The sequence below is a fragment of the Seriola aureovittata genome, chromosome 12 (genome assembly GCF_021018895.1).
Source record: "Seriola aureovittata isolate HTS-2021-v1 ecotype China chromosome 12, ASM2101889v1, whole genome shotgun sequence".
NCBI classification, from domain to species: Eukaryota; Metazoa; Chordata; class Actinopteri; order Carangiformes; family Carangidae; genus Seriola; species Seriola aureovittata.
Window position 1 is genome coordinate 8,543,727 of NC_079375.1, and position 27,546 is coordinate 8,571,272.

Genomic DNA, 27,546 nt, shown 5'->3' on the forward strand with positions numbered 1-27,546 from the left:
TGTTTTTTTACAGTGCAAAGTCGTCACTTACTGTACTACGAACTGTCGGAGCGCACAGAGGGGAAAAAAAAGCAACAGCTGACACAACACCAGAGGACACAGCAGGACTGGCACATACCACTCAGAGTTTACGCTACACTTTCTTTTTCACAACCAAGATGGCTGTTAATAATCCAGAGTTACGGCCACATAGAACTACTGCAGGACACATGTTTTAAATAGCCACATAACAGCCAACAATTAAACAGCAATAAAACACAAATGTTATGATCCAACAAATATATTTTAATAAAAATTGTCAGCGTGTCCTTGCAACTTTTCACAAACGGGCTGAGGGACGTCTGCTTTGACATGTTGTGCTAATAAGCAGATACAAGATACAAGTCACATGACCAAACACTCACGCTGTCTCCCCATTCACGTACTTCCATATTCACACCCGCTATTTTGAGTGCATAAGGGCGCTCACTTTGACAAGTTTGGCACCATGCAGTGCACTCCAAGTGCCCGGAAGGTGCAAAATGAGGGACACTTCTCACCCTCAAAGGTCGCCATCTTGGCTGCGTAGTGGAAGGGGAGGGACCACCGGCGTATTTTCAAACTTGTGAAAACGGCGACCGAGGGGGGATGACACGTCGTTGATGCCAATGGCGGCCTAATTTCAATGTCACATGACACATAACTACAGGATACCTGCTGACTTAAACTCTGGTACCACCGTGTCAATCATCCCACAGAGTGCCTGTTACATTAGACATAATTCAACAATGTTAACATGCCAATTTATAATATTTACTTCATTTGCATTAGTGTAGTGTGTAAGCACACTAACATTTGCTGATTAACACTAAAGACAAAGTGCAGCTGAAGCTGGTGGGAGATGTTCAACAGGTAACCAAACTTTTAAAATATTTCACTCAGGGTCACAAACATCAACATCATGGTGGCACTGGGGGGAATGTCATAGCTATCCATGCAGTAGCTGTTGACATATTTCAGTCAGAACTAGAGTGGTGGACTGACATTGCCTTACACTGCCATTAAGAAATATTAGACTAAATCTGAGTGTTATGAACACCTCAAGAGAGAAGTAACACTGTACACATGGGATGTAATGGTAAACTGAGTGTTGAGAGTATATAAACAAATACATTTACAGAATAATCTAGAGCAAAACTGAACAATAAAAAGGCACAGATTCTGGAGGGCAGGGCAGAGGTAGGTCTGTGTAGTTACAAACCTAGAGATCAAATATCACCTCCAACTGTACCAGAGGAGTGACAGATGAAGAGAGGCCATCCTATTTTCATGTTTCTTGTCAACTCTGCATGATGAATGCCTTTGCTCTCTGCAGTGAACAGTGTTATGGCCAGTTAAGTGGAGAGGTCTGTTATAATCTAAACATGCCCCAAGCATCTCGTATTTCATGAGCCAAAGTCTCCCTGAGCCCTGTTTCCAGCCGTCAGCAGTAAAAACTGATAGCAGAGAGGGACTGGCTGACACCGAGTGTGGGGGCTGACAAACAGCCAGGCACAGACAAAACTCACTAAGTCATGTCCTGTTATCATACTTGAGGAAACAAATTAAGAATGTCAAACAATGCAGTTTACTTAAGAACTACTGACTTTGGGTTTTCAGCTTTAAACTAGAATGACAATTAAGAGAGATAAAGTCAAAAAGCGCCTTTAGAGAGACTGCAGCTGATGAGAGAAGACGAGAAATTACCGTCAAAAAAAAAAAGGCAATAAGAGCATAAAGAGAAAGCAGTGAACTTGGCAGATGAAGGCACATGGCTTGTGCACCAGAGATGCTTGAACTCATGAACCTTATTGGATTTAGAGAACTTTGGGATTTGCTGTTTTCACAGGCCATGAATGTTCTTCATTACTTTTGTTTGTTGTGGATAAGCATAAATCTCTGTCATCTTTGATGCTCTGCATAAAAATTTTTATTTAGAGAATTCAGTTTCACTCTGACATTTGTACAATAGCAGTTGTTTCGAATGAGAAAATTCTCACACACATTCTTGTGTGTGCAGAGGAAGATCGATCTTTGGAGAGGGATGGGATCTGGGACTTAGGTTAAGTTTGAGGAGGTTAACAGTAAATCACAAAATCTGTTCAGTCATCACATGAATGCAGCTCAGTGCATTTATTGATTTATATCCCTTACAGCTGATTAAATGACTATAATGTTTTGTTGAGCTCTTTAATCTCTTTTATTTTATTGTTTTGGTTTCTATGATCAATCCAACAGTTCTCACCAACTCTGTACAGTTACAGTCAGCCATTTTCATCAAACCAGCTCTGATAAACCCACTGCACTCTCACACAGACAGCAACTGCTACTTAGCAACTAGCCGGAGACAGTTAGCAGCTATCAGGTCAAGTTAGTCGACACCTAGCAAGTTAAAGACTCGCAATAAATAATTCTCTCTCTTCTCCGAGGAAATGATATTTGACTTACATTTGTTGGTGGCTCTCAGTGTTTCGGTTTGGTCAGTTCAGTTGGCAGTTTTTGCATCTTGATGTTACTGGCAACCAGCGTCATTCTGCGCAAAAATCCAACCTGGATTAGACAGTGTCAGTCTCGACCAAAAATCAAGTGGATATTTTCTACAGAAACAACCAGAATTCTCTCTTTGTATTAGATTATGTGCCCTGTTGCTCAGCAGTCCCAGGAAGCTAATTTTGACTCTTCGGTGTATAAGTATGTGAATGTGTTAGAGAAACTCTCTGGACTTTTCTCACTAAAATGCAGCGTATGAACCCTTGAGGCCGAGTAAATATGTTGATGCGCTTCCTTTCTCATAAAACATTTGCAAGCCAGTTTTCATTGCATTTTGACACCTGCTGTGTTTACATCCGTGTCGCTATAACACTCTTCTTCTCTCCTGCCTTTTCTGTCACTTTGCCATGTTTTTTGATGCACTAGCACCGGCCGTTGGAATAACATGAAAACAGCAGCAGCAGGCTGTATCGCACCGTGTGTGTCCTCCTTTGCACGCATGAGATATAAACAAAACAAGGAGTCAATTTTCAAAACATTGCCTGTTAGCACTGCTGATAGTCATGGTAGCTTTAAGATAAACTTGTAAAAAAAAAAAAATTTGAAACTGTCCTGCAAGGTTGTTCGAGGTTGGTGGTGAGGTTTTAACACTGAGTTTTTCTTTCCACTGATGTGCTGAGGACTGCCCGACAGAGTTTATGCTGGAGTTAAATGCCACTGCTCACAGTTTAGTGACTAAGCAAATGTCTGTTGGCTAACTTTTTATTGCAACAGGTATATTCCTTCTGACATCTTAATGAGTGGGTAGGCAAGCAGGGGTTTCCAGTCATAAAAGCAGTCACTCGGGAGACTCCTTTTCCAACCAGCCATCACCCTTTAAAGATAACAGCTCCGCCCAAATATATATTGGCATATTTATTGAATCCAGCTGTGTTCTGAGCTGGATTTTGGTATTTGGTTAATTTTAGCTTTGTGTTTAGCAGTTTTTGAAGCTCTTTGGATACACACTTCTATGAGCTCTTAAAGGCGACTCTGACATTACTGGACTCAGCACTGGGAATGAAACCAGTAACAATTTGAGTTCCAGGTGTCTTCTCAAAGCAGCTTGAAAACCTGCCTTGGCTTGTTATATTTTTTTTCTCATGAATGGGTGGCCATGCTTTTTTATTATGTGAATAAATAAGAGGAAAGTATGATACAAATGATGAAGCCAGAGTACGAACACTAATAAATCAACATCTGAATCATCAGCTAAATTGGCACAGTGTGGGCTATTTATCAAAAAATTGGAGGATTTGATACGGCAAATTAGCGCTTGATTTACTTTGCTCCAAATGTGGAGAAACTTAATAGGGTGAAAAGTTAAGACTATGATTGACACTACATGACTCGGAACTGAGAAAAAGATTAATAAGAACCTCTGTGTTCTTTCATGTTCAATCATGCTGGCATTGAAAACCTGACTACTTAAATCTACATTCATTCAGAGGTTTTTAGCCATGTTAGTGATGTGAGTCTACGGATAACAATGACAGTCTGTCTTTTGTCCCACAGCTGTATCCAGATTGAAATAACTAAGGATAAATCCTCGTGACTATGGTGATCCCCTGACTTTTCATCTAGTGCCAGCAGAAAGTAAAAGTTTTCACTATCCAGTGTAATATCTCAATGTCTCAAAAATGGATTGGCATATTTTCTACAGAGAGTTCTGGTTCTCACACGATGAACCCTAACAACTTTGGTGATTCCCTGACTTTTTTTTTTAACTAGTGTGTCACCATGAGGTTGACAGATTACCATGAAATCTGATATAGACATTCATGATTCCTAAGGTTATCATTAGTGCCACCATCCATGTAACTACATGTTGAAAAGATGTTGAATAAGAGTGAAATAGATGAGAAAACAATTTGATAGCAGAAGCCAAGGCTTTGAGCTGGCATCTAAGTAACTCCTTCAAGCATCAGGAATTCAAATCATGACTTTGCCTCCAAATTACACACTGTGGATCACATGTCTTTCTGCTTAGTCACATCTAGAAGGGCTTTCCAATTCCAACTGTGTAAGGAAAATGTTGCTGATCAAGGATCAAATTGCTGAAATAATACTTGCACTTTTTTTTTTTTTTTTTAACAATCCTGGCTCAAAGCTGTTCCACTCATTTTACTGTTTCATTTAATCTTAGCTTCTTCGAATGTAGTGTGTCCGACATGGATATGGCTAATAAAGGCTATCAGATGTACTGGTAGAAATGATAAAATCTGGTGCATTCAAGGCCAAAAGATTCTAATTTGTTGCTTTGGAAGAGATTTGGGCCAACAGACAATGTTGCTGTACCTCCAAGCAAAAAAAAAGTGACTAAAATGCAAACCACATTGACTTAATTCCTTGATTAGGCCTGTGTGTGCTTCCATGGAGGACCAAAGAGACAACTGTGGCTGGAGATATGGAAAAACAGATGAAATAGATTACAGAGTACTGCACTCATATCACCCACAACACTGACAATATGAATGGGCCATTTTGTTCCACTTGCAGCGAGGTCCTGACTATATCTTCCATTGATGGCACTGCAACAATGCAACGCTTCAATAAAGAGCCGTAAAATTTGGCCGATGAGTCATTTTGGAAGATATCCTACATGGACATGTTTCATCTTTGTGGCCAGTCCCCTCCATCCAAACTGTTAACGGTATTTAACCTGACAGTTACAGTGGAAAAGGTAAAAGCTGTAGCAGCGGCACAGTAGCTCACCATTTTCCATGTTCATCACCTCCCACAGTGTATGGATTGGGAGATGTCCAACATGGTGGTTTTGGGTTTCAGTAACCAGGGGTGGATGGAGCGTTGTTTCCACGTTGCCTGTAAGCTGCGGTGCCTATGCGTCCCCCCACAAGCCTCTGCAACAAGCCAATCAAAAGCCATTATTCTTAAAGACAGGACTGGGTTGGAAGAGTAGTGGAAAACCATATGAGTTTTACATTAGTATTTTACAAGATTAGTTTCTTTCTTTGAGTCATCTGAACATTTGGGACCTCTGTTCCTGATAAAGACAGTAACACCTCATCAATAGTATTCACAATATCTTTAAAAGTATTGATCAATGATCTGTCAACTTAACTTTAAGGGGCCATAAGTGTTTTTTAGGTTGCTTGGGGGCAGCTGAATCAAGCAGTAAACACAACACATACCATCACCTTTACAATTGATATTTTACACATCCAGGAACAACAGTAGCTTTTATTATGAGTGGTGTTTTCATTCGCAAGCTATTTGGTTTTGAGGCTTAGGTTCTCATCATTTGGTAGCATTGGACTCAGTTGTTACTTTGTGCTATAATTTGAGCCAAGTTTGTTTTTATCCATTATTTGTTTACATTTTGCCAAATCGGTACCATTAAATGTATGCCGAATTAGCTATTAGCAGTTCCTGTTTGCAGTCTACCAGTGGATCTCCAGATAAATCTTCCCGGATTACTCTGATATTGAAGAAAACTCAAAAACGTGATTATTCTTAGGTAAGTTCTGGCGTATTAAGGAGCGTATTATGTTTTCTCTTTTCGAGGAGGATGTATGGACGTGTGTTAGGAGACAAGGGCATCATCGGAAAGTGCAAGTCATGCTGAATCTAAAAATACGTGGTTCAAGTCTGTGTTCAGATTCGACAGTTATTAATCCATGAAGGAACAGGAATCTGACGCAAATTGCGTCATTCACTACACTAGGGCTTTAAAAGTACCTTAATTGCCTCCAAGAGCTGCATGTCACATCCACTGCTGCTGCTCCATCCGCCAAAACCAGAATAACTAACCTCCCATTGTTTTTACAACACCTGCATTCACCTGCCTTTCACCCCACTTCCTGCATCTTGTAACCCCTTCATGTCGTCCTTTAACTCTCTTCCGCCCCCTAGAGGAAGCCTCTCCCTGGCTCTTAAGCTGCTTAATGCTTCATTGTTCACTGGCTAGTTGCTATCAGTGTGTGTGCTATTTGGTAGCTTTTTATTTTTGTTTTGTTGTTTTAAGTCAAGCTGATGAGAGTGCTGAGAGTGAGCCAGAACAATGAGCTTAAAGATGCTATAATGCTCGTTAGAGCTGAGGCGAATTGCAGAATCAGATCATAAATCTTTATGGGTTTGTCAATATGAGCGACCCCTTTCACATACGAGTCAGTTAATCTGCTAATGTAAAAATATTGACTGCTGTTGTAGTTCCTAAATCCTGCTCTTAATAAGAGAGGTTGGCACCACCCAAAAGTCTTTTTTTTTTCTAGGTCAAGCATCTGGCTGTCAAAGAATGCCAAATCCTGGCTTTAACGAAAGGAAGCTGTTGGGTGGACTGCAATAACATAAAAAGACCATTATGAACATTTTTGAGTGGCGTTGATCCATTGCCTCTTCCAGTGGTGGTACTTAAGCTACAGTTCTTTGAGTAAGACTCAAACACAGAGGTGGCAGAGCAGCTGGGTTTACATTTGCAGTAACAACTGTCTCCTGGTCTTTGATGCCAAATGCCATAACAAGTCAGTGACAAGTGATGCTGCAGCAAAAATCTCATGGGTGCTGCAGATCGGTGGAGCCCTTACTGCTAAAATATCCAAGCGCTGAGTGTGTGATTGTGGTGGATGGATGGGGTGTTGTGTATGTGTATACATGTGTGTATTTTTGTGCATGTACTCTCATGCACGTGCGTGCTTGCTGCCCATGCACCCGCGTAAAGCCGATAGGGAGAGCAGTGTGTCTGGAATCATTTAAACAGATTGAGAACACATTCCCGCATGTGGAATCATTCCTCCCAATAGGAGTGTCATTGTTTCCAAAGGCAGCTTTGCTTTCACCATGATTCAGGTAGCATTTTTTCCTATATATTTCATTTTTCCTTTCAGCTATAGAGGTCTTTACAAAAATACCGGGATGAGATCCAGGAGGAAGTTATGACTGTGATCTGAGAATTCTGATTGATGGCCTAGAGACTGGGGAAGATAAACATAATAATGTTATGGATTTGTAAGTTGCGGTTAGATATTTGATGATACTTCCTGTGCAGAGCATACAGAGCAGGGGACATAAGTAACAGACCAGCAGCACTGTAATGGATCAACAAGGCAGATATGGATAAATTCAGATCCTTTAGGGATTCTTTAAAGAATGAGGATGGTGTTTTGTCATACATTTTTATTGTCAACAAATCCTATGAAAACACCAAAACCAAAAACCTGTCAGTCAGTTTCTCTCAGACTTCCCCACCCAGTCTGACACGCAGCCCAAAGCCCTCTGGTCCCTAATGAAGATGTGAATCTTTAAAAACTGGTCACAAACATATAGTTTCATCTATTTTTTTAATAATTTTTTTTTTGAATAAAAGACTCAGTAATTGCTTAAAACAGCTGGCTAACAGCTGACTGAAGAAAACATTTGTTGGGGACTATTCACAGCCAAGGATTAACAGCAGGAGTATGGTGTGTGTGGGGTGACTCAAAATAAACCACAGTGTGCGTGTTCAGAGTAATGTATAAAGATCTCAACCAGTGCAATGATGGTGGTTTTCAATGGTTTCTAGATGGTTAAGTTCTATGGCACAGAGGAATAAATTATATCTGGCTTTAGACACACAGACAATATTTGTTGGTCACATCAGCAGACAAGTTTTAAATACATTTTTCATTCTCATAATGAAATAGAGTCAAGACTCAGTATATATCTTCAAGTAAACTGCCCAAAAAGCCAAAAACCAGTAATACGAGTGTATTTGAAAAACTCTCTTTTTGGACACATGAGCGGACTGTCCTGAAAATATATTATTCCAAAGCATTCAACGTATTGTTTCGATTGATACAACACTTTACTTCAAACTCAGACAAAATTATCATAATTATCTAAATTACTACCTAAAATTCAAGAATAGCTACGCCTGCTTATAGAACATGAACGCAGTGTATGCAAGCTGGCCCTCAGTGAATCTTATGATGGTCTGTCATGTACAATCAACATTATATTAACTTTTTTCTGTTTTTTTAAGTCTGAACTTAATTTAAAAGCACCAAAATACTTTCTCTTGAAGCTCAAAGCTACTTTGAAGCCTGAGAGCATGATCCATCTCTTTGTGGCCCTGTGTCTAAGAGCTGTAGTCAAGGGCCAGTGACTCATACCAGGCAAATGTATGGCTCCCTTGTGGTGGCATGGGCGGCCAGCCACATAGTTGTCTGTGGTGAAGGCCACTGCACAGGCAGCACTGGAATAGAAGTTTATTACTGGCCACCAAGTCAAGCCCTGCTCACCAAATTGATACCTTGGAACAAATATAACATAGAAAATCACATACACGCATAAACTGTGAAGCAAACGCACACCCATGCACGACTACACTCGCGGATGGAGATGAACACACACACACACATATACACACCAAGTTGAAGGCTATACTTTTAAAGTTCCTGTTTAGGTGTAAGTGGGTGAGAAATGTGGGCACATTGTTCAGTCTCTAGGAAAAGTTGTAATAGTTCTGTGAGAAGAGAAGCCTAAAATAAGATTTAAGATTGAAGGTTTTCCAAAAGATTGGGAGGAATAAGGAAAAGGTCCTCTGTACACGCAACAGAAGAGTTAGAAGTGATATATGTGTGAAGGAATCTTCACATTTTATATTTGATATATGACATAATTCATCCTGGAGAAACTATTTTCTATTTTTCAGGGAGAAAAAGAAATTCTAGGGTTTCATAGAAAGCTCTTTGACAACTGTGACAAGTGGCCCCCCTCAGCCGGCGATCATCTCACTGTAATTGAAGACATGATGTCACATCAATGCCTTATAGCTGCAGCTATGTTACGGAAGCTGCTGTTACCCACATGTCCCAGCGCTGGGTGGTTTTGTCAGACAAGCTCCAGATATGTTCTACACACACACACATTTAATAATGGTCTGGACTTAGGTTTGAGCTCCAGACGTTTGGCTAAAGCTCGATCACACTCAATAAAGAACAAATACAAGAGACTGACAGACCACTTTTATTGCACTGCTATCGAACAGCACAAGAGTTATAACCTGAAATCGCATTTGTGATAGAGAATCTGTGAAGTTTTGTACAAGACAACCCTGCAATTTCAATAAAGTTATTTAGTGTTTTGGCTTGACCCACTATTGATGAGGTAATAACACCGCCAGCATCATCTATGTTTTTACATCTTAACACCAGCAGCATGTACTGAAAGTATCTACAGTAAAAGGACTTCTCATAGAGGCAGACTGTCCCCTGTTGGCTTATGTTATTATAGATTATATGAAAGTCCTTATAGGCCTGTCTCATCATTTGGCAGCCATCTTGCTAATGTGGCTAAAAACGCTAAAAACAGGCCCTCATCTAAATGAATGTGGAGAGCAACAACTGCAATTTCAATGGTCACTGGGAAATAAAGCAATCATGTATAGATTCATCAGTCAAATCTGAAAAAAATGTTTGGTGACTTTGCCCCAAAATAAGATTTAAAACATCTCTTTTTCCCAAAGGTTACATTCCTACTGTGTTTTAATTTTTAACTACTTTAAATACAGTTGGACGGAGCTGCCATTGAGGAAAGAGAGGTCATGAGGTCAAGATACACATAAATAACACACACACACAGGGAGAGTTTTGCTGAACCTGTTACTTACTGGACTCCATCCATCTGTTATCCATACCGCTTAGGGTTATTGTACTGAAGATCTTTAAATTTGATTGTTTTCAGACAACAAATGTTAATCAAATATAAAATACGATAAAGGGATTTGTATATCTCCCAGCGCAGTGTGATTGAATAAAATTAATCTTTTTGGGGGTGTCAGGGGGATTATTAATATCTTGGCTGCAGCCCTGCAGTTGAATAGTTTTTCTGTAAAGCCATACATCATATTCAAAAGACTAATCTTATATTTTACATGTAAAATATTCATCTGTAAAGTGATCACTGAAGTAGAATATTTCAATCTGAAATGTTGTGGAGTGAGTAGAAGTGTACAGTAGAGGAAAGTGGAAATACTCAAATAAAGTACATTGAAGCTGAGGAAATGTACTCGGGCACTTTCCACCCCTGGGGAATGTGTGTGTGGAAGACAGAAAACTGGCATTATAAAACACATCACTCAAAAGCTTTGTTGAACAAAGTGCAAAGTGGTGATATACAGAGAAAGATGGGAAAGTTGCACCATAATCACTATTGCTTTTTTTCTTCTCCTTTTACTTTATTATATTCCCTGTCCTATATGCTTGGGCAACATGTTTCGGATTTCATGCCAGTGAAGCAAACTGAAAATGAAACTGAGAGTGAGAAAAAAGGGAGAAATCGCAGGCAAAAAACTGTGTCCTTGGTAAGTTTAAAGAGTCAATAAACTTAGTGCCCACTTCAAGGCTGCACTGATGGAGTCACTGTGCACGAGATTACCTACTGTAGCTCCTCCTGCTTGATGAGGTAAACTTAAATTGGTATCAAGCGATTTTTCTAATTGTCACTTTGTTTCCTCTGCAATCTGGCTCCCATTCAGAAAATCCTTAGAGAGACCCCTAGTGTTGGAAACATACAAGTACACTCACAATGCCCAGGGCATGGTGTGTTTATGATGTGTGATGATCCTCTGTGATGACGGTGTGTTTCGGGATGAGAAGATAATAGACAGTAAATAGACACCCGGGGACAGGTTGTACGGGGTGAATCTCATTCAGCTGCACACTCTCACAACTGGGGACGATCTAATTTGATTTGACTTGAAGTGGATCTTTCCAGAATGCCTTGTGGAAGTCCTCCAAAATTAACTTCCTGGAAAATCTACAGAGCCTCTGTGTCAACATCCATTCTCATACCCAAATGGTACCCTGGCCAACTTTATGGTGGTGCTGTGCGTATGTGTAAAGGTATCATAAAAATACGGAAAGCCATATAGAAAGAGGAAAATAAAGAAGGGGGGGGGGGGGGGCAGTGTTAGATGGAAGAACAACTGTGTTTTCAGCTTTGTGATTTTTCAGATAGTCCACTGGGTTTTTTAAATTTGTTATATAACATGAGAAACTGGAGAACTTTCTCAGTCCATAAAGGAACAGGAAGGATTCTGATGGATTAAACGTTCCAACCAAATCTGGAGATACATAGTTTTCATTAGGCAGTGAGGAAACACTGTACGTGTGGGGTCGCAATGAGTGACAGGAAATTACGGATTTCAATTACATTTGAAATTCCTTTCCGTGTTTGAAAACTTCTCCACAAGCAAATTCGAATAACTTCTAGAAATTACAAATATCTATTCGAGTCAGGTCTTATAATTATTCCTATAAAACTTCAACAGACCTCTCGGCTCCCCAAAACGTCAAAGATAGAAAATGTAGAGGACAGGTGACAAATTAAAGGACAAACCGACATAAATCAGCGTAAAGGGAAAATGATGTAATGTGTCTTAAAGCGGTGTTGCACCGCCATGAACCACAGGAACAGTCGTCCTTGTCTTAGATTCTCCAGTTCTCTAAAACGCTGTCTGATGAATGAACTTCCGAAAGATATTACCTCATCTGGTGTTTTGTTACGGTGGCGAGAGCACTGTCTAACATGTTGCTCCAAATCTCCCATAGGTGTTCAGCTGGGTTCAGAGCATGGTGACTGTGAAGGCAACAGCATATGATTCATAACCATTTTCTGTCATTCTGTCAAACATGGTTGCATTTTATATATTCATGACTCCTTTTACCTCCTTTTATCATTGTATCACTTTCAGGCAAAAGTGTCTCCCTTTTTTTTCCTCATGAAGAACTGGGTTAAATGTATTTGAAGATGGAGCAGTGTTGAGTTTTATTACTCCACCTCCTTCTCTTCCTCCTCCCCTCCCTCCCTCCCTCTTCCTCTCTCTGTCTCTGTCTCTCTGAGAAAGAGGGCATTGTTTCTTAATTAATACGACATGTGTTTGGAGCTTGCAGGACCAAAGGAGGTGCAACTTATGAAAGACATAGGACATCAATTACGAGTTACAAGTATTTAAATGTGAAGACTTTCCTGTGCTGTTTTCTATGAAGCAGAATATGAGTTGGTAATAGTCACTTTTTAAGTTAAATACTAAGTTTTTGTGCCTAAGACATGAGCTGAAATGGATTTAATGGGTAAAATAATTACATATGAAACAGTCCGACTTGAAATAATAGAAATTGCAAAAGTAAAAAACTCTCCTTTACTTTAATTCTGAATGTTTTTTTCATCTTCAAGTCCCATAAATACTTTTCAGCACTGATAGTTCTAGACTGAGATCTTCCTGTCTGTATTATGGAAAGTCAAGCTCTTGTTATATATAAGACCAGACTAACTTCATGCATTGACCTTCTCCCCGTCCACTCCATATGTGTGTGTGTGTGTCTGTGCCAGTGTCTTGCACAGAGGTAGTGCTTGGCTACTGTTATGGCAGCGAGCACGGAGAAGCAGCCAGCTGAAGACAGGAACTTGGACAGATCTGGCAAACCTTGGACTACACAGTTTACGACATAAAACAAATAAAGTCTGTAAGAGAACAAACGACGGGTGCTCGACGTGTTTATACAAAAGCTCATTAGTGTGAGATCAGGTCAAGGTTTACAGCCAACCTCTTCCCTCTCCATGCCAACTTTACAACCTGTGATTATTCCTCTTTAAGTATAAGCCTGAGACCTACAGCGCTGCGTCTTTGCCTTTAAAGACTTGTTGCTATTTTTTCTCGAGGGAGAGGATAGCAGTGTTTTAAGAGATGATTTCAGTGCTGTAATACTACCTCCTGTGCCACAGACAGACATCTGTCCAGCATATTGCTGCAGTTTAGTGAGGATGTTCATCATCTGGTGAGCGTTTTGAGGTACTGCTTGGTTGCCAATTAAAGGCTGTGTATTTCCACTGAGCAAAATATTTGATAGTATAACAGCAGTGGTTCCTCACACTCACTTTATGTTTAGTGAACTCTGGTGTCTGTTGAAATGACCAATCTAAGAGATAACCAATGGAGGAAGACTGAAGTCATATTGGCAGACGTGTTTTGGCTGATGTGAGGCAGGACTGACTCCAGCACGTGTTTGATAAAAGCGAGGCTGATATTGTGTTATTTGAAAGATGCCTGCCTGCTCTGACCCCTCACCAAGCCTCTTTTCATTTTCCTCCCTCCTCGCTCTCGAGGAGCAGAGCAGTGCAAAACAAAGAAAAACTCTCTATATCACAAAGCCAGCAGTGATATCATGGAAAAGGCAGACAGTCAGTCAGGTGTAGGAGAGACTCAAAGGGATCACTGCTGCTCTCTCAAAATTCACAGATTTCTTTTAGCAAAACTGATTTAACTTAAGCTCACATTCATATGGAATTCATTCTGCACTTTCCTCTCTTAAATGTTATATAAAGAGTTCATAAAATCAATAACAGTTTCTTCATAAGTTTTTTTTTTTTTTTTTTTGCCCAGCTATTGGATTTCTTAGAAACATTGTGAAATACTGGCAATAGAAAAATCACAGAAAATGAGGCAAAGGTGGATTCAAGTCTCTCCCAAAGACTCCACAGCTGAACCCCCCCCCCCACCCCTCAACTCCCTGTTATTGTAGAATTAAAGGCAACAAATGTCTGAGGAGGAGAAACTACAAACATTTCAGAAGCAGTCCGTACAGGAGAGCTCGGGAATTTTTCCTCACAGTAAAACTGTTGCTCAGCTTATGACCATGAAAGCAAAGTTCTCATTTCCCGCTGACTACTGTGAAAGAGGATCATAAAATTGACTCCATCTGTAATTTTATGGTGAACTTTCCAGTCACAAGCAGCTCAACAGCATTCCTTCTATTAAGTCCTATTGACTCAGAGGCATGTAGTGCAAAGCATGTCTTAATACATTTTTATTTAATTAATAAATTGATTAGGCAAGTTGGACAGTTTTCAACAGTACTTTTATGGTCTTGTCAGGGTTATCTGTGCTTTGGCTCAGACACAACTCTATAACAAAAAAGGCTGCACCACAAACTTGAAGTCTCATACACTTTAATCTTTCTTTTTTTTTTATTCTGCCTCTTAGAAGTTCCTCAACATCATGACAGTGCAAGTGAAGTGCCTCTTTAAAGGTCCCATGTTGAATAAAGTGAGATTTCCATGTCTGCTTTGTTTATAAAACAGGTCTGGGTTCTAAATCAATACTTTGAAAGCATCAAATGGGTCAGTCCACAGAGAAATGCGCACAGCCTCTATTCAGATAGTGAGCTTTAAAACGAGCCGTCATCACTTCTGTAACTTTGTGATGTCACAACAAAGCAATCACCAACTTTAGCCACGACCCAAGCACAGCCCACCTAGACCCACCATCCAACCTTGTAGTATTTGGTTTCTCTGAGTATCTGAATAAAAATAGATCAGATTTTATGTAATCACTCAGAAAACAGTCAGCCAGTCAGAAGAGAGGCTATCTTGTCACTTGTGCTGTGCTCAAAAGTTGAGTTTTGATACAACTTTTTTTTCCAGACGACACTGTGTTGCCTCCCCTGCTGTGTCTCCACACTGGCCTCATTCAAATGAGTGAGGGGGCTGCATTTTTTCACACGGGGCTAGAGTCAGTCTGAACGTGGCCTGAGTCTTGTTCTGGGCTGCTCAAAATTTGATATTGGAAGACAACACCTCAACTTTTAGTAACAACATTGTAAAGTCTAAACAAGTCATAAAAAATTCAAAAATATTAACTAATAATTAAAATAATTATTAACTTGACCAGTAATCCTTTTTTTTTTACCCAACTACTGTTGTCCTAATAAAAGATTTAAGACTCACTATCATTTTGAAAACATTTTAATATTGTATATGGTCAGGATTACAGTCTACACATGTTCCTTTAATGTCTCAATGTGAGGAGCATGTGTCTCGACAAGAACCTGTAAAAAGTGTCTTCTCAAAGGATGAAGAGCATGTGTGTGTGAGAGGGAGCGTCTGATTCAATGATTTGTCTAAAAACATCAAGGTGTTTGAGTTCATGTCTGCAAATGCATATGTGTGCTTGAGTGTGTGTGTGTGTGTGTGTGTGCGTGTGTGTGTGTGTGTGTGTGCACGCTCACGTTTGATTTGTGTGTGCACATGTGTCTGACTGTGTGTGTGCGTGTGTGTGTGTATTAGTACGTTTCAGAGCGTGAACCTCTCCTGGGGGACTTCCGCTGCTGCTGTTATTCTTTGCAGTGAGATGGAAAGCTTTTCCCAACATCTGCACAACATATCATCATGGCAAAAAAAAAAAAAAAAGGGGGATAGTGGGCTGAAACTTTCCATTGGAAGAGCCTGTGGATTTCACTTTATAGGACTTTCTACTCCCTGGTATATGGCTGCTTTTAGTTGAGGAAACCTGAAAAGTTCCCAAGGAGAGATTCATTTGTTGAAAATTTTGAAACCATAAAGGGAGAAATGTGGCGACACACTTCTTGTCATAGCAAGAAACACTTGTTAGTGTGCTTGATGGCATTACTGGGATCATTAAAATGCCACGCAAAGTCAAGGGCAGTAAATTTTTGCAGTGCCCAGTGAAGCAACAAATGCTTTACATCAGACTTTAACCAGACCGTGGATGTGGTTAGAGTTTTCATTTGACACCTCTTCATCCAATATAGAGCGGATTTTTTATATTTTCAACACCAATGAGTGATGCAGCTTTGCCCATTAATCTCTGTGTTGGAGATAAACCTTTCTTGCTTTGTATCTGCAATATAATTTAAACCAGTTAGGACCTCACTGCACACTGTGTCAGCGCTTTTATCCAGCATTATCTAGCCACGTGCTATCTGTTCAGCTACAGCTCTTAAAGTTGAGGTGTAAGAAGACGAGGCACATACAGCTTCTTATCCTTCCCTCAACTCCTTTTTTTTCTTAATGGTTTCACCCCCCCTTCTCTTTTTCCACTCACTCCCTCTGTGTTTTTCCTGATTTGCCCTGAACTACAGCAGCACCCCCTTCGCCATCTCACGCTCTCTCGCTTCTCCTATTTTCCTCATTTGTCTTCAGCTAACACTACACACTCACTCCCCTCTCATTCTTTTCTCTCCTCTTCCTTTTCTGTCCTAACCTGCTGACCCCATTCCTTCCCGTCTTCCTTTTATCTCTCTTTCCCCTGTCTTCACTGTCTTCAGGCAACCCTCCCACCTCCCCCCTTCATTATGACTCTTCCACTTTCCCATGACAGAAACAGGGGCGGGAATCAAATGGCCAGCTTCTCTCCCTTCACCTGGTCTCTGAGCTCGGGCTGTGAAAGAAAGCTTTGTCCCCCAAACCCTTCATCGCCTCCGGAGGTATGTCCTGTGTTGTCCATACAGGAAAGGACTTTGGTCTGACTGGAATTTTTGGGGCCCATGGGAAAATGTGAGCAAGTAAGGGCCTTAACTCCCCCTTTGACATCTCTTCCCACAGAGCATGCTGCATCATAAGTGTAAAAACCTCCTGCCAGTGACTCAAAAGGAGCCTTAATGATTCAGTGTTAAAGTATTGTTCTTATTTTGACCTCAAAAAGGCTAAAAAGACAAAAAAACATTCAACCTGGCTTTGAGGGGCGAAATTTACAAAAAAAAAATCCCAACAGCAACAATAAAATCTTCTGACTTTCATTGCCTGCAACGAAGTGACTAGGAAAGGCATTTATTATATAACATTTGAGAAATCAGAGGAAATATAAGTAATAATGTATCCCAGGCTTCTTAGACAATGTTAGCAAACTTTATTGCAATTGAGCAACCTTTCTCATTTTTGATCATCTGTACACCAGCGTCAAGCTTTGTTCCATCTTACATTTACATGGCATTATCATACTGTACTTCATAATGAACCCAGCTGTATGGATTTTGCCCTTCAGTGTTCAGATGAAGATTTGCAAAGGATATCATTCACTGTCCTCTTTTGTTTTGACGCTTACAACGACTGCCCACAACACCAGAGAAGTGCAGGTACTGTGAACAGGGCATCTCAACTTAAGAGCAAAACCTGCAGCGTAAAATTTGATCTTTATCCCTTTAGTCCTTAGGTGTCAACACCCACAGTCTGCACCGAGATGACTTATTAGTGAGTGTTTCCACCACAAATGCGCCTGTGACCCACAGACTCGCTGGGAGCCGCGACCCGGAACGAAACCCAAGTGAGGCGGGTCAGCTGTCCGCTTGACACGTTCTCGGCAGGGGGGGGGGGGGGGGGGGGGGGGGGGGGGGGCAGGAGCCGGGTCAGGCAGTAAGCAGGTGGGATGAGGCATGATGAGGCACACCAGGCCTTGTTTACAAAAGCTTCAACAGACACAAAACTGCAGTCAGTGTGGCATTCACTGCCCTTTTTTTATGCAAAGCATCCCTAGTGTCACAAGTACATACATTGTCATGTTGTTGGTGTTGGCCACTGAGCCCATATGGCTTTGCTGCCGAGATATTCTTCAACAATATAGAAGATGTTGTTTACAAAACTTGTAGTTTGAGATGATTTACTCCCAATTCCTATGATATATTCATAGTTGGTTAGTTAATTTTATATTAAGGACAAAATAATTATGTCTACTTGCCTGTATATTCATTTAAAAAAAAAAAAAAAAAACTTGATCACCTGTGGTCACACAAGATGATACGTGTATATGCTGTACATTTTTTAAGTGAAGCAGTTTCTCTCAAGAACCATTGGAGGAGCTATTGTTATATGAAAGCACATCCCATCATAACCCTCACAACATGCTGCCCAGGGCTATAACTGACATTAGAATGAAAGTCAGTTTATCGTTGCTGCGGGGTTGTGCAACACATTTGGGAATTAATGTGATTACCAGTTTGTACAGAATTAGGATGTGTCATTGTGATAATAATAAATGCAAAATCAATATTTTTTATTTTCTTCTGACCTTATTAAAAGCCAACATGTAGAAAAGTATTCATGTGTTAACACTTTCCTGTCATTAACTGAGCTGGCAAATTTGATGAAGACCAAATATAGAAATGATCATATACAATACACCGTCAATACACATCTTATAGCCTATGATACATGGTCTATGCATGAACACATATTATATATGTCATTTCAGGTCACAACAAGACATTCACAGTCAGATAAAAGTGCAGTATGTTATCCTATATAGTCAGAGAGGTCCTGAATGAGGTCCATAGCGCTATGTAAAACATAGAGTACATAAAAATGCTGATAAAAACAATGATAAGAATTTTTTTTTTTTTTTTAAGTATATTTTTTTGGGCTTTTATGCCTTTAATGGACAGCACAGTGGAGAGTGACAGGAAACGGGGAGGCAGAGAGAGGGGGAATGACGATGCGGGATTCGAACCGGGGCCGACTGCAGCGAGGACTGTAGCCTCTACACATGGGGCGCCTGCTTAAACCACTACGCTACACGACGCCCCGATAAGAATATTTTTGAGGTGTTAAAAACAGAACGTTCAGGATTAGTAAATGATAATTATAAATTAAAGGACAGGACATTGTGTTTCACACACTGTGGCGTTGAAATGACAATGACAATTTACAGACAATTGATCTGACTCCCCCATGTATAATTCAGGACTCAATACTCAATGCTTATGAAGGACGAGTGAGTGTCCAGGATACAGGGTACTGTGAAATACTGTAGTTGCAACCCAATAAAAAAAAGTGGTGATACACAACATATAGAGATCTTCTAAACAAGTAGCATCAATACGTCACATGCAGTGTACCACAAACATCTCTCCTGAGCTAACATGAACCTTTACCTAAATAGAGTAACTAGGCAGTGGGTCAGATTGAAGCCCCTCATGGGAAAATGCTCGTGTTTTGTCAGGGCTGGTTTAGTTAACTTGTTTTACGTAACTATTTGACCTCTCACCCTTCTCACTCGAGTGTAGCTTATCTGTATTGGTTTTCCTTGATGCAAAGCAGATAACAACACTGTGAAGTTATACAAGGCATGTTTTGTAACTGCTGTACCTCCAACATTTTTTTTCCTGCGATAACATCAGTAATGTAAAGCAGACCACTGCTGTAGTAATATTATATAGTAAGATATGATAAACATGAACACTTGTCAGCAGGAATATTGTCACATTTTTGCACACACTGTGTTTGATATTTGGATAACGATATTGACAAGATAGATTTCAATATCTTGGAGAGAGTTCATGATAGCATTCAAATTTCCATACAAAAAATGCAAATTCAGGATAACATAACACATTTAAAAACACATACACATGTGATATAAGATAAATATTACTATTTCACTCCTGGACAGAGACAAAGTACTTGCCAAATTCAGGACAAGAAAAGTCACTTGATAATAAGGTCAGGCTGGTTATTGACTGAGTGAACAAATATTAAACCAGGATAAATTCAAACTGTCATTGGTAAGATTGGAATCGGTGTAAGGTAAATCTCATTAACTAATTCAATTAAGATAATGTTTTTGAGCGGTAGTGTTGCTGCTGAATTTCATCTGAATGCTACATAGTGAGGAAAATGTGATTCACTTCAGCGGGGTTTCAGTTTGTTTTGACCCCACCAGAGGATGAAATTCAGTGCGACAGATATGTCACTGACATTCAAGACAATGCATACAAAAGCATTGGGGTATTATCTTATCTCTATATTATATTTCAGCCACTTCTTTTTTATAATGGTACAGACATTATTCACACTCACTTTCCAACTTATATGCATATGTTTATGTCTTGAAGCTATTTTCCCTCCTGATAGTTTTGAAACAAGGTAGGAAGCCATGAGAAAGAAGCACCTGTTTAACCTCCATGGTGATAGCTTCCAGCCTCTCATTGGTCCAGCAGAGAGGCAAAATCTGTATAAATACTACAGGTACAACTGCAGCAGGACAGTGTGTTTTTCTGGCTCATCCAGCGGGAAGCATGAAGTTGTTCATTCTGGTGGCTCTGTTCGGGCTCGGCCTCGCCCAACACAACCCTCACACCAAGCACGGAAGGACAGCCATTGTCCACCTGTTTGAGTGGCGCTGGGCCGACATCGCTGCAGAGTGTGAGCGTTTCCTGGGTCCCAATGGCTTTGGTGGAGTTCAGGTATGTATGGCTGAACACAGGTGTGTAGCTTCTGAGTCTAGAGGACTTAGAACGTGGAGGGTATTCACATCTTTTTCTGTTTTAAAACAAGGTTTCTATACTGACACTGCATATTGATGATACGCTCGGCAGACTTTGCACAAACTATAACCACAGAGTAATTGCCTGTCAGCTTCTGATGACTTAAATTTAATTAAAAGGAGCAAAGAAGTAAAATATCACCTGGAAACAGCTTTCTTTCCATAGAGAGGTTATTTCTTGCTTTGAATTTCAAAATGACAAAAATGGTCCATCTCTAACAAAAATTACATGAATTTGAAAAAATAATAATAATAAAAAATCAAACCATCAGAAATACATAAACTTATGGATCCCACATTTGCCATAACGCAATTACATAGCTTTGATTTCCACAGGCTTAGTAGCACTCCTCATGATGATTAATCAGAACTTTGTGTTTAAAATCGTTGTACCTTTAATAACGGTAGAATACACTCACTTTAACACTGTTTAGCAATAGTCTTCTGTACACAGACAACTCCTGTTTTAAGAGTGGTTATTATTGTAATGCTTTCCCTCTGTGTTGCTCAGATCTCTCCTCCAAATGAGCACATTGTGCTGAACAATCCCTGGAGGCCCTGGTGGCAGAGATACCAGCCAATCGGCTACAACCTGTGCTCTAGATCTGGCAGTGAGAACGAGCTGAGAGACATGATCACCAGATGCAACAACGTTGGGGTAAACTACATTGCAACAGTTGATACGCATGAATGTCTCTTTCTTGAGGAACCACCATTTACACTTTTATCTAAGGCATTTACTGTAGTTGCTGCTTTCCTTTGTCATATGTTTGAGTTACTGGACCACAAACATTGCAGCAAACCAATAGTGAGCACTGCTGCTCTGACATATTCCTTTGACCTGAGAATGACCTCAATGTGCGAAGACAAGGAGTGAAAATGACAAGGGATAGAAGGGGGTGTTGATTGGTTGTGTTGCGTCTACAATCCTGTATCTACTCACAGGTCAACATCTATGTGGACGCTGTCATCAACCACATGTGTGGAGCCGGGGGTGGGGAGGGAACCCACTCTTCATGTGGAAGCTGGTTCAGCGCCGGCAGAAAGGACTTCCCCAGTGTACCCTTTACCCAGTGGGACTTCAACGACCACAAATGCAGGACTGGAAGTGGCAACATTGAGAACTATGGTGATGCCAATCAGGTAATGAATATCACTGAGAAAACCTGGATGGAACTGGGTAATTTCCCCCTATTATCATTTCTCCTTTCACAAATCTCACTCAATCCAATGATCCACTCACTCTGAATCTTAGCTCACACTGACTGCAATTAATCCGATATATTTGGTAGTCGTACAAATCTGAACCAGAACCCGACCAATACAAGATTTTGAAGGTAAAAACAATCTGATAAAATTATATCCACATAAATGTATTTCGATCCTTTACACTTAGTTACTGAGGGGAATTGCTTGAATCAGGTTTCACTGCCATTTACTTGTCTCAATGTGCACGTGTGTATAGTGTTTCTTCCACTGGTCCAATAATCCCTCTAATATTACCAGCTCTAGCCAGCTGTTTTGAAATATGATAAATGTGTGTCAGATATTTGCTAAGGGGGCTGGCGGTAATTCCGAAAAGGCACTGTGTCTCAGCTTTCAATTTTCGAGACAAGCTAACGGTTTAATATCTTAAGTGAAAATCAGATGTTTCCAATGCACCGACTGTAACTGTACTGACATGTAAATAGGGGATATACAGTATTTACTATTATGTAATTTAGGCAGAATGAGTATATATATATGTAAACGTCTTCCACTGAAAGGCCATGGAGTTAGCGTCATGGCTAATTCAACTAATTTAGCAGCAGATAAACTGCAAGTGTGTGTTTTATAGTGACTGTCAGTGTTATACTGACAAGGGATGTTGTTCATTTACTGTCTTACTGACTGTTCCACCAATAAACGCAAAATCGAGTTTGTCAACAGGCTGTTGCCTACATCCTTCAACCACTGCTGTTGAATGTTGAGTGGTTTTGCATTACCAGAGGATTGTTGGGACTGCTGTCGGGCTTACTTATATGTAGGTTATACAAAGGAGAATTAGGCGGTGTGAGTTATTGTCATTCAAGAAATGTCTTACACCTCAAAATAAGAACCATGAGGACACACCACAAACTCCATTCTGCTGTGCAGAACTCAGCTGAGCCATGATGTGTTTGGTGAACTAACATGTTGCCAACAGTGGAGTCAAAGCGCTCTCTGGTGGACAGACTACACAATAGCGACACTGGATAAAAAATAGCTCAAGCACCTGTCTCCAGCTGTTATAAACGCCAATACCGATTTATCTGCAATTGGCTGAAAATCGGCCGATAAAATCAGTCAGCTGATGTATCGCCCAAGCTTTAAGTGAAAGCCCAATTAGCATGGCACTAATTACGTTATGAATAAAAACCTGTAGACAAATATATTCATTAAATTGATTATGAAGTGCTGTAAATCGTAAGTGATGCTATGAATTGTGATGTATATGGTCATTTACAGGTACGTGACTGTCGTCTGGTTGGTCTGTTGGACCTCGCCCTGGAGAAGGATTACGTTAGGGGCAAGGTGGCTGGCTTCATGAACAAGTTGATTGATATGGGTGTGGCTGGATTCAGAGTTGATGCCTGCAAACACATGTGGCCCGGCGACCTGGCTGCTATCAATGGCCGTCTGCACAACCTCAACACTAAATGGTTCCCCGGTGGCTCCAGACCATTCATCTTCCAGGAGGTAGTTTTTTTTTTTTAACTTATTTTATTTGAGAAGTTTAATTAATTTCAACACAGGAATAGTAGAATATCTCAAAAAGACAGAAGGAAAAAAAAGATCAGCCAGGACACACCCATCAAATTCCATTACAAACCTAAACTGTAGTACTAAGAATATATACTGCAGGTGCATATGTCATCATGCTGAGTAGCTTCAACTCACCTCTGCATTTGATAGTTGTGTGTTTTGCTGGAATATCTACAAAGATGAAACAAAATAATTGATTTGACCTTGATTTCCAGGAAAGCATACATACAAATTTAAAACTAATAAGCTGTTTTTTATTATTTACCATACTTAAAAAACTCTACTCACTTGTATGAATGTTAAAGAAATAAGAAACAACCTGGAGATGATAAAAGTCCTCAAACCAAAATGCAAAATAATTATTAACATAGACAGGCACAAAAAGTTGTGCAACATAGGCAAGCTGCATCAGCAAATTTTACAATGCGAGCATCTTACTATTTCCTGGAGGCAGACTGTACTAGTGTAGACCTGATATGCATCAAACTCACAAAGGTAACAATTTCAAAAGACAAAAAGTATTTATTCATATTTGGCCAGCACTAGATGACAAATACGCACACGCATTAATTCACAAACACCTGTATATCCAGGTGATGCTGATGCTATACTATAAAAGGCTGAAGGTTCTCAAATCAAAACTCAATTCAAGTAAGCTGCAAAAGCAGCCTGTGATCTAAAAAAATCTTGTTTCCACTGAAGACATGAGGGCTTAACAACAGAAATATGGTTTGTGTTAGTGCTGGATCAGAAAAGCTTATTTGTTGTATCATTTTTTTGTCAATACACAAGTCACTGATATGGTACAGTTAATACAAACCATTCCTACTTCACATTGCACGGATGATAAGAATAATGTGTTGTTTTCCCTCTAGGTTATTGATCTGGGAGGTGAGCCCATCACATCTAGAGAGTACTTCCATCTGGGAAGGGTAACTGAGTTCAAATATGGTGCCAGACTGGGAGCTATCTTCAGAAAATGGAATGGCGAGAAGCTGTCTTACACTAGGTGTGTGTGTTTCTGCTGGTGTGCCTAAATCATATATCAATCTGATATATTAGAAGAGATTGTTTAATTATGGCATGATCCCATTCGTTGCATGAATTGATGGATTGGATAAATAGGTTCTTACTTGCCAATGTATCTAGGGACAAAATGTTTCATAAATGATCATTGACTAGAACTGTTACACTTTGGAGTTTGTAAATTAAATACTTTAGGTTATCTTTTGTCCAGACTTGGGTGTTTTAAAAGTGAACTTCTCATTAGTAAAGTTGTATTCTTGTCTCCAGGAACTGGGGAGAGGGTTGGGGTTTCATGCCAAATGGCAATGCTTTCGTCTTCGTTGACAACCATGACAACCAGAGAGGCCATGGTGCTGGTGGTGCATCCATCGTTACCTTCTGGGACTCCAGGCTCTACAAGATGGCTGTTGGCTACATGCTGGCCCACCCTTACGGAGTGACCAGGGTGATGTCTAGTTTCCGTTGGAACCGCCACATTGTGAATGGAAAGGTATGTTCTCTTAAGTAGCAGCAATGATAAAATGCAATGTTTGGTGTGTTTTTGGAAACATTTTTTAATAAACCCATTTACTAATCACTGTAGGATCAGAATGACTGGATGGGCCCTCCCAGCCATGGTGATGGATCCACCAAGTCTGTTCCCATCAACCCTGACCAGACTTGTGGAGATGGATGGGTGTGTGAGCACAGATGGCGTCAGATCAAGTGAGTCCTCAGAAAGAACTGCTGACCTTATGCACAGAATATCATTCACTTCTGCTTAACTTATGATCATATACATGTAAAGTCTATTATATGTACATTACACATTATGATTTTATTTTGTTGGCTCTCCCCCCTAGGAACATGGTCGTCTTCCGTAACGTGGTGAATGGACAGCCTCACTCCAACTGGTGGGACAACAGGAGCAACCAGGTTGCCTTTGGACGTGGTAATCGTGGTTTCATCGTCTTTAACAATGATGACTGGTAAGAATCTAACTGGTACTGACAAAAACTAATGTCACCCACTTAAATAAGTCCTAGCCAGTGAAAACTAATGTGTCAGATGGACTATTTTGGCACATACTAAAATATACTAGCTTGAACAATGAAGTATTCTGTTAAAACAGTTCATTGGATTTCTATGTTGTGTAATATGCTATTGGCTTTAAAGAAACTACAGGTAAGTTTTGCTATTGCTACATAGCCAACATAAGCATTAACAGCTGTTTACTTACCTTGCCAAAAGCTTAAGCCATTGTTGCATTTACAATTCAAGACGTTATAATACACTCTCTGAGCAGCGCTGCATCTTCAGTGCAGACTGGACGCTTCAGTGACTCACTATTGGAAAGTGACAAGATGGGCCAACCAGGCTACAGTTAGCTGGTTAGCATGCTGACTTCAGTAGAAGAAAAGAATTGATAGAAATAGAACCTAAACAAAAGGGTTGCTTTCTCACCACTGGAGACAGCTTTTGGCAAGCATCTAGACTGGTAAATAAACAGCTGCTAATGCTAACGCTGGCTATGTAGCAATAGTAAAACTTAAATAGCTCCTTTATTGGTTTTTCAAAACAATATGAACCTTCTCTTCACCCTCAGGGACCTGGATGTGACCCTGAACACTGGCATGCCTGGTGGCACCTACTGTGATGTCATTTCTGGCCAGAAGGACGGACACAGGTGCACTGGGAAGCAGATCCATGTGGGCGGTGATGGCCGAGCTCACTTCAGGATTAGTAACAGAGATGAGGACCCCTTCGTTGCTATTCATGCTGAATCCAAGCTGTAAACACATTCTCTACAACTTTAAATTAAAATTTTTTTTCAAATTGAATGATTTGAGACTTGAGTCTTTACTGACACTTTATGACCGGTATGAATGAAATCCATGCATATGTAGATGAATTGAAATGAAAAGTGTGCACCATTGCAACTATAACAACGCCAAACAGTCATGTCAATTCTATATCACTGCACTGACAGTATGAATGGAACATCAGTGGATGTGGATATCAGTAGTTCTGAAAGCATGATATACTATGTGTATACACCGATGGTATTAAACTTATTACCATTAACACAACACTTACTGCTCTCTGTCAGTTCAGTGTCAGCGCAGTCCTCTGATGTACTGACCTCAGACCAGCGTTCACAGCCAGAGCCCGCTGCTCTCTGCGCTGTGGTCTGTTTGCTCTTTGTTGGCTGCTCTGTCTGTTCTCCCACAGTGGCAAAAGAAAAAAAAGTGAGGCCAACTAGGTCATTTTGTTTCATCTGAATTTCCTGCTGTAGCTCAATGAACACATTACGCTGCTATGAACACAGTCATGAGGGTGGTGGCTGTGGTCGGATAACCGCAAGCCCCTGCAGACCACCAGGAATATGCATACATGCATGTAACATAACTAAAGAAAGTGTTGTGATAAATGTAATCAAATGTAGTGCTCTAAAAAAAGAGTCACATGTAGATGTTATGGAGTAACTGCAACTCACCTCTGATTAAAGTAATTTTGATGATTAACCATAATATCCTGTATTCAGTAGCCTACAACCAGAAATCTCTCTCCTGTGCTGGCACACTGGTAGCATGACCCCTTACCCACATTGCTGTGGTCAGATTGAAGCCCACATTTGGAAAATCTTGTCAGGGCTCGTTTAGCTCTACATATCATTGGCTACTGTATTTATTCTGATGATAAGACCATATGACATCTATGTAATCTCAAAATTACCAGCATTATTCAACATTTAGGGCTAATTGCCAAATTCATGTCAAGGACAGTCACTCCATTGCATAAACACTTAGGTATAAATTTCAGACATGTGGAAAAGTAAATATTGCTGAGTGTGTTTAAGCCCCTGCAGCTATCACTCACCAAAAAACACACACATTGTACATACACTGTTGCCCATAAAGTTCAATCATTTCTTTTCAGACACAATCTTCTGTTTATTCCTATTTAAATGCATCAGTAATCACTTTTGACCAGGTGCAGTGATTACATTATGTGTCACAATTACCCAGGTGAAATGAAATAAATCACATTGTCACAATCATTTCATGGAAAGAGGTAAAAAATATTTTATTCCAGCTTTATGAGCAACAGCATATAGTCTGCCTGTTGCAACATCATCCGGTTATTGAACTGAGTGA

At 40.2% G+C, this 27,546-nt stretch overlaps 1 protein-coding gene across 1 annotated transcript; it reads left to right on the forward strand.

The window, feature by feature from the left end:
* Positions 1–20,306: 20,306 nt before the first annotated feature.
* LOC130179121 (alpha-amylase) lies at positions 20,307–26,491 on the forward strand. Its single transcript, XM_056391890.1, has 9 exons — positions 20,307–20,519; positions 21,111–21,257; positions 21,545–21,742; positions 23,087–23,317; positions 24,259–24,392; positions 24,677–24,899; positions 24,993–25,114; positions 25,252–25,377; positions 25,995–26,491. Exons 1-9 carry the CDS (start codon positions 20,352–20,354, stop codon positions 26,182–26,184), a joined length of 1,539 nt encoding a protein of 512 aa, XP_056247865.1. The 5' UTR covers positions 20,307–20,351; the 3' UTR covers positions 26,185–26,491.
* Positions 26,492–27,546: the final 1,055 nt, after the last annotated feature.